This window comes from Schistocerca serialis, chromosome 8 (assembly GCF_023864345.2).
Source record: "Schistocerca serialis cubense isolate TAMUIC-IGC-003099 chromosome 8, iqSchSeri2.2, whole genome shotgun sequence".
Classification (NCBI taxonomy): domain Eukaryota; kingdom Metazoa; phylum Arthropoda; class Insecta; order Orthoptera; family Acrididae; genus Schistocerca; species Schistocerca serialis.
The window spans coordinates 598,858,556-598,871,251 of NC_064645.1; the positions used below are offsets into that span (position 1 = coordinate 598,858,556).

The 12,696-nt window shown below is 46.4% G+C and overlaps 1 protein-coding gene across 1 annotated transcript in view; it reads left to right on the forward strand.

The window, feature by feature from the left end:
- The first annotated feature begins 204 nt into the window (after positions 1-204).
- Positions 205-12,696, forward strand: part of LOC126416576 (protein CASC3-like) — a 115,378-nt gene continuing 102,886 nt past the window's right edge. The window contains exon 1 of the mRNA XM_050084326.1: positions 205-496. Within this exon, the coding sequence (XP_049940283.1) occupies positions 395-496 (102 nt within the window). The 5' untranslated portion in view covers positions 205-394. The remainder of the gene's footprint in view (positions 497-12,696) is intronic.

Consider the following 12,696-nt stretch of genomic DNA (forward strand, 5'->3'; position numbering starts at 1 on the left):
ATATTTTCAATAATAATAATGCATATCAGAGAAAAAAAACTCTCTCAAGGCATTTATATTTTATCATAACATATTTTTCGTCGTATTGTATTCATATATTCGTACAGTAAATATTGAAGAGTATCGTATCTAATGGCAATATTGTCAACTCACAGCCTTTGTGATGCTGATTTGTTTACATATAGTTATAAGTGATATATCTATCTGGTGACTTAGATCTCTCAAAATACGTACATTTGTTGAAGTGCCTTAATTATTAAAAGTGCTACTGTGTGTGTGTTTTTGTTTGTTACAAAAGCTGTAACTTAAAAACATATTCTGCCAAAGTTATTTGTGTACATGTTAGGTATGTAAAAGGCGAAAATTTTAAAAGGCAGTAAGGTAATTAAACAAGATGTCCGAAAGAATCAGGCGTAGAGAGACAACTTCTGGCGAGTCTGAAGGATTGTCAGAAAGCTCTTTCGATGGTCTGGACGTCAAGAAAGGCTCAGAAGGAGTAAGTATGAAACTAATTTATTTAAATTTTTCATCATATGTTGACGAATAGAAACATTACTAGACGTCAGCGAATGTCTACCAAATGAAATGTATATAGGTCGGAAGTTTAAAATTGGGATGAACCTTTCTTGAATTGTAGACACAGAACATTAGAAAAACAGTAAGTGTTGCCATCGAAAATGCAGTGTTTTGTTAAGTTCCCCAAGCGGCGTAGCTTATTTTTCTGTCAGAGCCATGTGGCAGCACACGCAAGGCTAGCGCCGACGCGTTGCTTCGCTTTCAAGAAATTTTTTTTCAGTCTAGAAAGCTTTAATTGTTAGAAATCAGAATCAGAAGCACAAGAATTGGAGTCCCATTGTGTTCTTTACGTCCATGGCGTATGAGAAGCTTATTTTGTAAATTGCCAGATGTGTCATCGATCAAATCTGCTTCTTTCAGGTGTGAATTTTAAATGAATTGATTGAGAGCATCTGGTAACATAAAGGGAGTTAGATCTGAAGAGCTCTTTTTATAACTTGCCTGATTAAGGAATCAGTTTTTAGAGGTAGCGTAGATGTGTAGAAATATTCAATTTGTCACAATATTTCTTTGAACAGAATATTTGTGTGTCCATTTAGTCAATGAGGAACGCCACTAATGCAGCATAATTTGAGTCAGTAGCAGAACCCTCCCTGAAGTTCAAACCGTCTTTTCCAATTAAAGCTCAAGGGGTTTATGAACAATGCACTGAAAACTCTCCCCTATTCAGTTGGGCCCTACAGAAGTTTCTAGTCAATTACAGGCTTTTGATTGCTTATGTTTGCATTAATGGTGGAGAAAGAGTGCACCACTGAAGGAAGATAATGTAATAGAGATTTTGGCTTGTTAATTTTGTGGGAAATATATTGGGTTGTGTAGATCATTCACATTGTCCATTGCCCCTTTTACTAACACGTTTCAAAGGAAAATTTGTTGTATGGACTGCAAAATTATTGTTGAATAAGGCAAACTGCAAGACCTGGTAGTTGATAGGAAAACCTATCTTGTGCCCAAGAAAATGTTCAAGCTCGTGAAGGTAATAATTAACATTCCCCATGCTCTGAGAAGCCCAAGTAACTGTTTTTTTTATTATTTATTTATTTTTATTCAGATAATCAGTAGGTTGTATGCTGGTACTCACAATTGAGTTTACAACTGCAATTTATACTGAGTGTGCTTTTCACTCCAAATCTCCATATCCATTCCTGGTCTCTGATCACATAGTGGTGGATTGGGGAGGGAGGGAGGTGAACTGAAGAGAAACACAATGGGCCTACAAAACTATAACAACTTTAAGGGATGACCACATACTAATGAGGGTCTGACTTTTTTTTTTTGGGGGGGGGGGGGTATTTATAAGAGTCTGCTGGCCAATATTCCTCCAGCAGTAGCGCCTCACCACCCCTGGAATCGATAACAGGTCGCAGCAGTTGGTGTCGCCACTGGACGGTGATGTCTTCATGCATTCTGCTCTGTCATCAGCTTTTGAAGGAGCCCAGCCAGAGCTGAGCTTTATAGTGAGTGGTCACCACAGTGATAGCATCCCCCCCCCCCTCTCTCTCTCTCTCTCTCTCTCTCTCTCTCTCTGTCTGTGTGTGTGTGTGTGTGTGTGTGTGTGTGTGTGTGTGAGAGACAAAGTCAAAAGCACTACTTAACTTACTGGTGTACGCTCCACCTCACACCGGCCTATGTTCACTGGGCCTTGACCCGCCATAAACTGTAGCTACAAATGGTCACTCACTCACAAGCCTGACCCGCTATCTATGCACATGCGCAAGACAAGGGAAGTTACATGAATGCATTTAGTTTTTTAATATATTAACCAATGATTGCTGACGCGCTGCGATATTGAAGGTTCTTACATCCTGTAAAAAGTTGATCAAAATTGGAGAAGGTTGAGTGAAAACCATTTTTAAATTTAGTTGCATTGATGTGGAATGTTCCCATTGTGTTCTAATGACTGTAACACACAACATATGTTTGGTAAGTTAGTACCCGTACTCACACAGAGTAATTTTCCTGTGTATCTCAATACTTTATCATGCACATTGAGCTTTAATACATGATTTGACACACAGTTTATTTCATTCTTCATGGTTGGCGAACCTTGTGAGACTGTATTACTTGCAGCATCCATTCCCAAGTGGAACAATGTCCAATTGGGTTTTACATTATGCTGTGAAAGATCAGTTTTTGTGTGATTCAGAAAATCCAACGCTACAGTTGCAGAGTAACCCACAACGGCATGAGGTAATACTTCCATATATTCATGAAAATTCGTTGGTCCAGTACGGAAATTGAACATTTTGACTCGAATGATGCCTTATCATTGCGTGTGATGTCTACTGTGGGCCGGCCGCGGTGGTCTAGCATTTCTAGGCGCTCAGTCCGGAACCGCACGACTGCTACGGTCGCAGGTTCGAATCCTGCCTCGGGCATGGATGTGTGTGATGTCCTTAGGTTAGTTAGGTTTAAGTAGCTCTAAGTTCTAGGGGACTGATGACCACAGATGTTAAGTCCCATAGTGCTCAGAGCCATTTGAACCATTTGTCTACTGTGGAGAATTCGGTTTGTTCCTATCTGCAAGGTACAGACAGGTTACCAACACTTGAGCCCCTGTGTCTTCTAAAAGCTATCTTCCATCTACCATGCCCCCAAGCAGCACTCCATCTCTGCACACACTTTTGCAACATCTATTTTACTTGGAACACCGTCCGATGGTTAAGGAATTCTATTTGGTGTTTAACGAACGCTTATTATGACGACATTCACTTTGCTTTCTGTTTCAGCAGTCATGTGTCCTATGCCCGACCATCCATTCACATTCATAATGTTGCGATCAGTGACATTGTTTCCAAATGTGGCTCATACATCCACACCTGGCCTTAATTTCAGCCGGAACACACCAGATCAGCGTTCTGGTGCCTCCCAGGAAGGTGTTTTTCTAACTCACTGGAACTAATTGACACTTGAGGTGTGTGTGTGTGTGTGTGTGTGTGTGTGTGTGTGTGTGTGTGTGTGTGTAGGGAGAGGGGGTTGGTGGGTGTGTGGCTCTCCCTAGTATACTCAAGTTAAGTTCATTGAGCAATTACACTGCAACTACAAAATTGTTAAGTATTTCATGGCCACTTGTTGACAGATTGCCTGTTTCCAGAATGAGATTTTCACTCTGCAGTGGAGTGTGCGCTGATATGAAACTTCCTGGCAGAGTGAAAATCTCATTCTGGAAACATCCCCCAGGCTGTGGCTAAGCCATGTCTCCGCAGTATCTTTTCTTTCAGGAGTGCTAGTTCTGCATGGTTCGCAGGAGAGCTTCTGTAGAGTTTGGAAGGTAGGAGACGAGATACTGGCAGAAGTAAAGCTGTGAGGACCGGGCGTGAGTCGTGCTTCGGTAGCTCAGTTGGTAGAGCACTTGCCCGCGAAAGGCAAAGGTCCCGAGTTCGAGTCTGTGTCGGGCACACAGTTTTAATCTGCCAGGAAGTTTCAGATTGCCTGTTGTCTTGTGTCTTGGCCTACATTAGTTTGATGTTTTTTCTGACGTTCCTCTAACATGAGTGGCTGGCATTGTCAAAGCTTCCCCATGCACTGCTGGTGGCGGCAGAGGGTGAAGCTTTGATAATGCCAGCAACTCGTGCTAGTGTGACGCCTATAAAATCATCAAACAAATGTTGGCCGAAGAACCAGAGACAGAAGCCAACAGGCAGTCTGTCTACAGTCCAACCAATTGAACAGTAAGGCTGACAGCTGTTGATAACATGATGTCATAGTCACAAAGACTACAAAGTTGTGCCAGTATGTATGGAACAGAACTAGGAAGCAAAGTGACAGTGCTACAGTGGCAGATAGTAGCAACTGTTGTTTATATTAAATCTTATGGTTTTATTGTTGTGATTATTAGAAATTATATTTTAAAAACCTGAATTTCAGAGTAGTGTTTTGTTAAAGTGATTTCTCATTGTAACTTTTATCGCAAGTTTTAAAAAAAAATCAAAGCTTGTGATTTATGTGGCTGCTTATTCTGCACTTTGTGCTGCTGTGTGTCCAGTTCTTCCGACCACTTAGCAGCCATAATGGTGGCAGGCAAATCCTTTTGGATTTTCCATCCTAACTCATAATGCTGATAGTCCCTTTTTGAATTGTTCAAATGTACGTGCCGTATTCAGCCCATCATGATACATAGCGCATGTCTTTGCGTCACTCACTGATTGTATCTTAGGCATATGCAAGTGTATGTTGTCGGCCAGTTACCCAAACCAGCAGCAGCTTCCCAATTGTCATTAATTGCTGACATATCCTCAGTTGGTATACATCGATAAAGGAGCCACTAGACTAGCTGCAATAGGATCCACAGAAGGAATAAGTATACTGACTTTTTGCCTTCACTGCACTGGCTTTTCTGCTCTTGCTATCTGTCGTTAAACTGTCCAAAACTTCAGCTGGTTTCTGCCTGGTCATTCCCATGTTTCTGGCATTTCTGCAACCTCTATCTGATAATACGAAACAATATACTTACAGTACACCACCAAACAAGGACATATGTCACAAAACATTCAGACAGAGGCACAAAGAATAACAACAGTAATTCTTAGAACAGTTCAGAGGCCATTAAGACTCTGAACACTGATGTGCTTCATGCCCCCAATGTTGGCATGTCTCACATTGTCTGGGCAACGATACATACACATAATTCATGACATGCTAAATTATCCCCTCTTGTGGGTCTGTGGGTTAGAATAGGCCCGTGGTATTCCTGCCTGTTGTAAGAGGTGACTGAAAGGAGTCTCTCACATTTCGGCCCTTCTGTGATGATCCCCTGTAGGGTTTGACCTCCATTATTCAAAATTTTCCTGAAGAGTGAGCCAATTGGGTAAGGGCGCCCTACATGGTGCATCGTGCCCATAGTGCATTGAGATCTTTAGCCCCCTTTCTCGTCGTCGCATTGCAGTCCCGCTCATTCTCCATCTCTTGGGTGAGGATATATTCCTGGGTGCAGTTTCCACCATGCACTATGCGGTGTCGCTTTCTGCACCTACGACGACCATGGACTCCTTTGCATCTTATATCCAGCACGGTTGCCAATCTGTTGTGGTGGGGCCGCCATGTACCCTGTTGGTTATAGCCCCCTGACAATACAAGGATCGCTCTGCTGATGCCTGCGCCATTAACTCCCCACATATGCCAAGGAGTAGATGCCTATCTCCCTGGGGCATCGGGACTCTCAGCAATGGCCATCCTGCCAGGTGGCCCTTGCTGTGGCTGGGTGGCGCCCGTGGTGAGGGCCCCTGGTCGGAGTGGGTGGCATCAGGGTGGATGACACGCGATGAAGCGTAGTACATCATCTCTCGCTGGTGGACCTCCACCAGCAGTCTCTAAACGATCGAGGTCTAACCTCAACCTAAGAAAATCCGACCCAATTTCGTTTGCCTCCCTGGCCACACCATGCGAGGAACGCGTGGCTAAGGATGGCAGTGAAGCTTATTCACCCCAGTACCTCGTCTCTATGTGAGTTGATCGGGAATCATTCATGTCAACGAAGTCTCAGTTCTTTGTGGAGCATTTAGAGGACAAGTTTGGGGAGGTGGAGGGCTTGTCCAAAATGTGCTCTGGGTCAGTCTTGGTCAAAACAACTTCCTCTACCCAGTCACGGGTGCTCTTCGCCTGTCACAAGCTGGGGATGTTTCTGTTTCCATCATGCCCCATAAGAGCTTGAATATGGTTCAGGGTCTTATCTTCCACAGGGATCTGCTTTTGCAGTCTGACAATAAACTGCGCTCCAACCCAGATCGATGACGTGTTCACTTCGTCCAGTGCATTCATTCGAGTCCGAGGCATAATAAGGTTGCCACCAGTGCCTTCATCTTGACCTTCAAGGGTGACACATTACCCGTAATGGTCAAGGTGATGGCTTACTGCTATGATGTGAAGCCATATATCCCTCCCCCAATGCGGTGTTTTAAATGCTTTAAGTTTGGCCATATGTCTTCCCGGTGTACTTCCAGTGTCATATGTTGAGATTGTGGACATCCTTCACATCCCAATACTCCATGTGCCCCACCTCCCATCTGTGTTAACTGCAGAGAGCACCATTGCCCTTGCTCGCCGGACTGTAGCATTCTACAGAAAGAATGGAAGATAATGGAATAAAAGACCCTGGACTGCCTGACCTACACTGAAGCTAAGTGAAAATATGAGAGGCTCCATCCTGTGCGTATGACATCTACCTATGCCACCGCTGCGACAATGGTTCTACCATCTTCCGTTTTGCCATGTACAGTTGGCTCTCAGAGCCGTCAGAATCTACCTGCCCCCTTGGTGATGGGGGGCACTTTGCCCCCTGTTGCTCCTGTCCTGCACTACCTACTTCAGCAGCAACACCCCCCCCCCCCCCCCCAACCGTCAGGGACATCAGTCCCCACTTCTCAGCTGCAGAAGCGTAAGTCTTCTTCGGCTCCTCTCGCCAGGAAGAGGTCCCTTGGGTCACTCCCTTCCTGGGTTCCGACCAGTGGTAAAGCGGATACCTGCCAGTGGCTGAAGCAACCACAGGTAGCTGGTCGTAGGGCTTCACGGTCCTCCTCAGTTTTTGAGACTGACCCATTGAAGCTCTCCCAGACAGAAAACCCGAAGGAACAGCGAGAGAAACCAAAAAGGACGAAGGCATCCAAGAATCCAGACCTTATGGTGGCACCCATACCAACGCTCTCTACAAGCTCTGCGTCTGAGGATGAGGTGGCGATTCTTGCGTCCGCTGAGGACCTAGATCTCGCCAGACGCTCAGCCACAATGGATGTCACTCGCACAGGTACTCTATCGGTGGCAGCAGATGACACTGAGACGTAACCTGCCTCCTTGAGCACTTCATGCCTTCCCATCCTAACATTGACATCATCCTCCAGTGGATTTGCAGCGGTTTTTTCCACCACCTTGCTGAGCTCCGACAACGTATCAGCTTTCACCCTTTTTTCTCCATTGTTCTCCAGGAAACTTGGTTTCTGGCGATGCGAACCCTTGTCCTCCATGGCTGTCAGGGTTATTATAAGAATCGGGAAACTTGTGAGAGTGTATCTGGTGGAGTCTGTGTCTATGTCCTTAACTCTCCTTACAGCGAGTGTGTCCCTCTTCAAACATCTTTAGAGGCTGTCGCTGTTTGGGTGTGGATGCCTCATGCTGTTACTGTCTGCAGTCCCTATCTTCCACTGCATGGTAATGTGCCACAGCATGTATTGGCTGCACTGATAGCCCAACAGCCACCACCTTTTCTATTACTGGGCGACTTTAATGCCCATAACCCTTTGTGGGGTGGATTGGTGGCAACAGGCCAAGGCATTGTCGTTGAGCAAGTGCTAGCACAGCTCGACCATTCTCTTGTAAATAATGGTGCCTCCACATCATTTCAGTGTGGCGCATGGCACATACTCAGCCATCGACCTTTTGGTCTGCAGCCCTGGCTTTCTACCATTTGTTCAATAGAGTGTACATGGTGATTTGTGTGGTAGTGACCACTTTCTGCTCTTTCTGTCACTGCCCCAGTGTCACTCTCCTGGGAGCCTCCCCAGATGGGCTTTGAATGAGGCTGACCAGGCTTGTTTGCCTCCATTGCCACTATTGAGCCTCTATCTCATGGCGCCTTTGATGTGGTGGTTCACACGATAACCACCGGCATCGTTTCTGCAGCGGACTCTGCAATTCCCTGTTCTTCCGGGTCCCCTTGGTGGAGTACTGTGCCTTGGTGGTCACTGGAGGTTGCTGAGGCGATTAGAAATCGGAGGTGGGTCCTTCAACATCATAAGTGGCACCCATCACTGGACCACCTCCTTGCCTTTAAGTGGCTCCTTACCTGAGCTCGGTGCCTTATTCGCCGATGGAAGCATGAGTGCTGGGAAAGGTATGTCTCCACCATTGGCATCCGTACCTCTCCATCACAGGTGTGGGCCAAGATTAGGTGACCCTGTGGATATCAGACCCCCCATCAGCGCACCTGGGATTTCCCTGAATGGAGCAGTCTATACTGAATCAGACACGATTGCAGAATTCTTAGCAGAGCATTATGCTCAGAGTTCTGCTTCTACGAATTACCCACTGGCCTTCCACTTCCTGAAAAAGTGGTTGTAATGTCGGAGCCTTTCATTCCATACGTGCCACCCCGAATCGTACAATGCTCCATTCAGTGAGTGGGAATTCCGAAGTGCATTAGTCGCTTGCCCTGATACAGCTCCTGGGCTGGATCGCATCCACTATCAGATGCTCAAACACCTCTCAGTAAACTGCCAGCGACACCTCCTAGACCTTTTCAACTGTATCTGGTTTGAGGGTGTGTTCCCGTCTCAATGGCGCGAAAGCATTATCAGACCAGTGTTGAAGCCTGGAAAGAACCCACTGGAGGCAGACAGCTACCGCCCCATTAGCCACCAACTTTCTGTGCAAGTTGCTTGAACGCATGGTGAGCCGGAGGTTGAGTTGGCTACTTGAGTCTCGGGGCCTTCTGGGTACGTCTCAGGGTGGGTTCTGTAAGGGCCGCTCTGCCACCGATAATCTGGTCTGCCTGGAGTTTGCCATCCCTATGGCATTTGCCTACTGTCAGCATCTGGTTGCTGTCTTCTCTGACATGCGGAAGGCATACAATACAACATGACGACATAACATCCTCACCACGCACCATGGGTGGGGTCTTAGGGACCTGCTCCTGATTTTTATTCAAAATTTTTTCGCTTCGTTCCTTCTGCGTGCGAGTTGATCCCTCCCATAGTTCCTCTCAAGTCCAGGAGTCTGGGTTTCCGCGAGGCTGTATCTTGAGTGTCTGCCTCTTTTTAGTTGCTATAAATGGGCTAGCTGCAGCTGTGGGAATGTCCGTATCAGCTTCTTTGTATGCTGATGACTTTTGCCTATACTATAACTCCACTGGCATTGGGGCTGCTGAACGACAATTACAGGGCGCTATCCACAGGGCGCAGTCTTGGGCCGTCACGTACGCCTTCCAGTTCTCGGCCACCAAAACTTGCTTTTTTATACCCTGTTGACTTGGCTCCCTCATGTTTGGCAGCTTAAACAAACATGCTGGCGCCATCTTAACGCTCTTCGTTTTTTGAGTCACACCAGCTGGGGCGCCGATCGGTCTACCCTTCTATGACTGTATCAGGCATTGATTCAGTTCCATCTTGATTTTGGGAGCCTGGCATACAGTTCAGCTTCGCCTTCCACATTGCGGTTGCTTGAACCCATACTTCACTGCGGGATCCGACTCGCAACTGGCGCTTTCCGCACAAGCCCTATAAACAGCATACTTGTGGAGGCTGGTGTCCCTCCATTGCGGATCTGGCGCCATTGACTACTGGCCGCTTGTGCTGCACATGTTTGTAGCTTGCCCGAGCATCCAAATTACCGCCTCCTATTCCCCAACTCGGTCGTCCATCTTCCCAATCGGCAGCCCTGGTCAGGGTGTCCGATTGCGGTTCGCATCTAGTCTCTTCTCTCTGGGCTTGAGTTTTTCACTCCCCACCTCTTTTCCGGACCCATATGTGTGTACCCCTGTGGTGTGTGCCCCGCCCATGCCTTCAGCTGTATTTAGCACATGACCCGAAAGACTCAGTCCCTCCTGAGACCCTCCGCCAACGCTTTCTTTCCATCCTTGCCGCGTGTCCCGGCTCTGTCGTAGTTTGTACCGACAGTTCGATGGTTGCTGGTTGTGTTGGTTATGCCTTTACACTTGGGGTACAATCTGACAATGCTTATTGCTGGATGGCTGCAGTGTTTTCATTGCCGAGCTGGCAGCCATCTCTCGTGTCCTAGAATATATCCACTCCTGCTCAGGTGAGTCCTTAGTTATCTGTAGTGACTCCCTGAGTGGTTTACAAGCCATCGACCAGTGTTTTCCTCACTCTCGTCTGGTGATGGCTATCCAGGAGTCCATGCATACTCTTGCCCATTACGGCCACTGTGTAGTTTTTGTGTGGACCCTGGGTCATGTCGGTATCCTGGGTAATGAACGTGTTGACAGACTGGCCAAACAGGCTATCAGTGAACCGACACTGGAGATTGGCCTTCCAGAATGTGATCTCCAGTCAGTATTGATGCAGAAAGTCCTTGGTACCTGGGGTGGTGAATGGCACACCGTGCCTTCACCCAACAAACTTCGGATCATCAAGGAGACTACAGGTGTGTGGCGCTCTTCCATGCGAGCCCTTCGCAAGGACCCAGTTGTTCTGTACCGGCTGCGCATTGGCCACACCTGGCTGACGCACGGTCATTTATTGCGCTGCGAGACCCAACCTCAATATCGCTGTGGATCAGCGTTGACAGTGGTCCACATCTTGTTGGACTGCCGCTTTTAACTGCGCTCAGACAGACGTTTGCACTTCCTGATACGCTCCCTGCATTTTAAACAGATGACGCTGCCTTGGCAGGCTAAGTTTTGAGTTTTATTCAAGCAGGGGGCCTTTATGGCTCTATCTGAGAGTTTGTCTCTTTTGTGTGTTGCATCTGGCCTTTGGCCTACAGTTTTAGAGTGGGATTTTTAGAGTGTCTCTTGGTGGTTTGTCTTTTCCTTTTTTTGTTTCCATGGTCAGCCATCCACTGTAAACCTCTGTGGGCTTTTAATTCATTTTTTGCTTTTAATTCATTTTTTTCTGGTTTTTGTCTGTGTCTTTCTTGTTCTGTGTCGTCCCCTGTCATCTCCATTGCTTGTTTTTATTCCCTGTGGGTGTTTCATGGTCGCGGAGAAAGGGACCAATGACCTTTGCAGTCTAGTCCTTTCAACCCCACAAACCAACCATGCTAAATTGTAATATTGGCTGCAGATAGTACTCTCTATCTCACTGGCCACAAATAATACTCTCTAGAATTCTCCCTAAACTGTGAAGATCCGCAGGTCCTCTGGTTTGTCAAACTGTACCCAAAACTTTCTTTGCACGTTGGTTCTATCCACTATTGGCATGCACAGAAACTGCACAACAAATGCCACAAAAATATAAAGCCCACTCGCCAAACTCATACAGTTGGTACCGCAGGTCGGAGCTGGCGTAAGCAGTATCACCATCTGAGGTCAGCAGGGCTGCTGTAGCTGGCAGAGACCACACACTGTGGCCAATGTGTGAGAGTCCCACATTGGGTCATAGAATGTGGCACTGGGAAGGATGGTACTTGGACTGTAGCTTCCAGCAAGATTGACATGTGAGGCATGTGCCCACTCTGGACGATGATCTGCACCAATGGAAGCATTCAGGAACTGGTGGACATTGACAGAGAGACTGGGCTGTCCCCAGCCCAAGCTTGATCAGGCATCCTGTCCCGTTGGCTACCAGCAGGAGGTGGTCACTCAGAGGGGACACAGTTGTACAAAGATACTTAAGTTGTCTACGTACAGTCCTCAGAACAGGTAGCTGCCTGCTGATAATGGAGGCAAAGTGCTAGGTAGATGAGTGGATACTTTGTCTGCCACTGCAGCAGTCTCCACCTTCAAGTCAGCAGCTGATGGGAGATGGCAGTGGTTGGCAACTCATATATATCTTTGTGCAGTCATGTACAGAGAATGTCAGTGAGCATCTGAGAACAGCTGAGTACATCTGAGACTGAGAATCTAATATGGAAGGTATTTATGAGAGTTTGCTGGCCAGTGTTTCACCAATAGCAGCATCCCCATCCCAGAAGCGACAGCAGGTAATTGCAGCTGAGTGTTGCTGTTGGATGGCAATGTCTTCAGTTAGTAGTTCTGCTGTTCTTACTTAATCAGTTCCTGAAGGAACACAGCTACTGCATGGTGTTGTCTAGGAGGGAGTGGACTAGGCCTTAAGTAAGAGTTGAACATCATTCATGACCAAAATATTTATTGAACAATGTATGCTTAAAAAATTAATCAAACCAATTAAGAAAAATTTACTTGTAAGTCTCCAATAGTTAATTAAAAACACGTAAATACAATAACAAGAATTCTTGCAAAGGTGATTGTTGTTGTTGTTGTTGTTGTGGTCTTCAGTCCTGAGACTGGTTTGATGCAGCTCTCCATGCTACTCTATCCTGTGCAAGCTTCTTCATCTCCCAGTACCTACTGCAACCTACATCCATCTGAATCTGCATAGTGTATTCATCTCTTGGTCTCCCTCTACGATTTTTACCCTCCACGGTGCCCTCCAATGCTAAATTTGTGATCCCTTGATGCCTCAAAACATGTCCTACCAATCGATCCCTTCT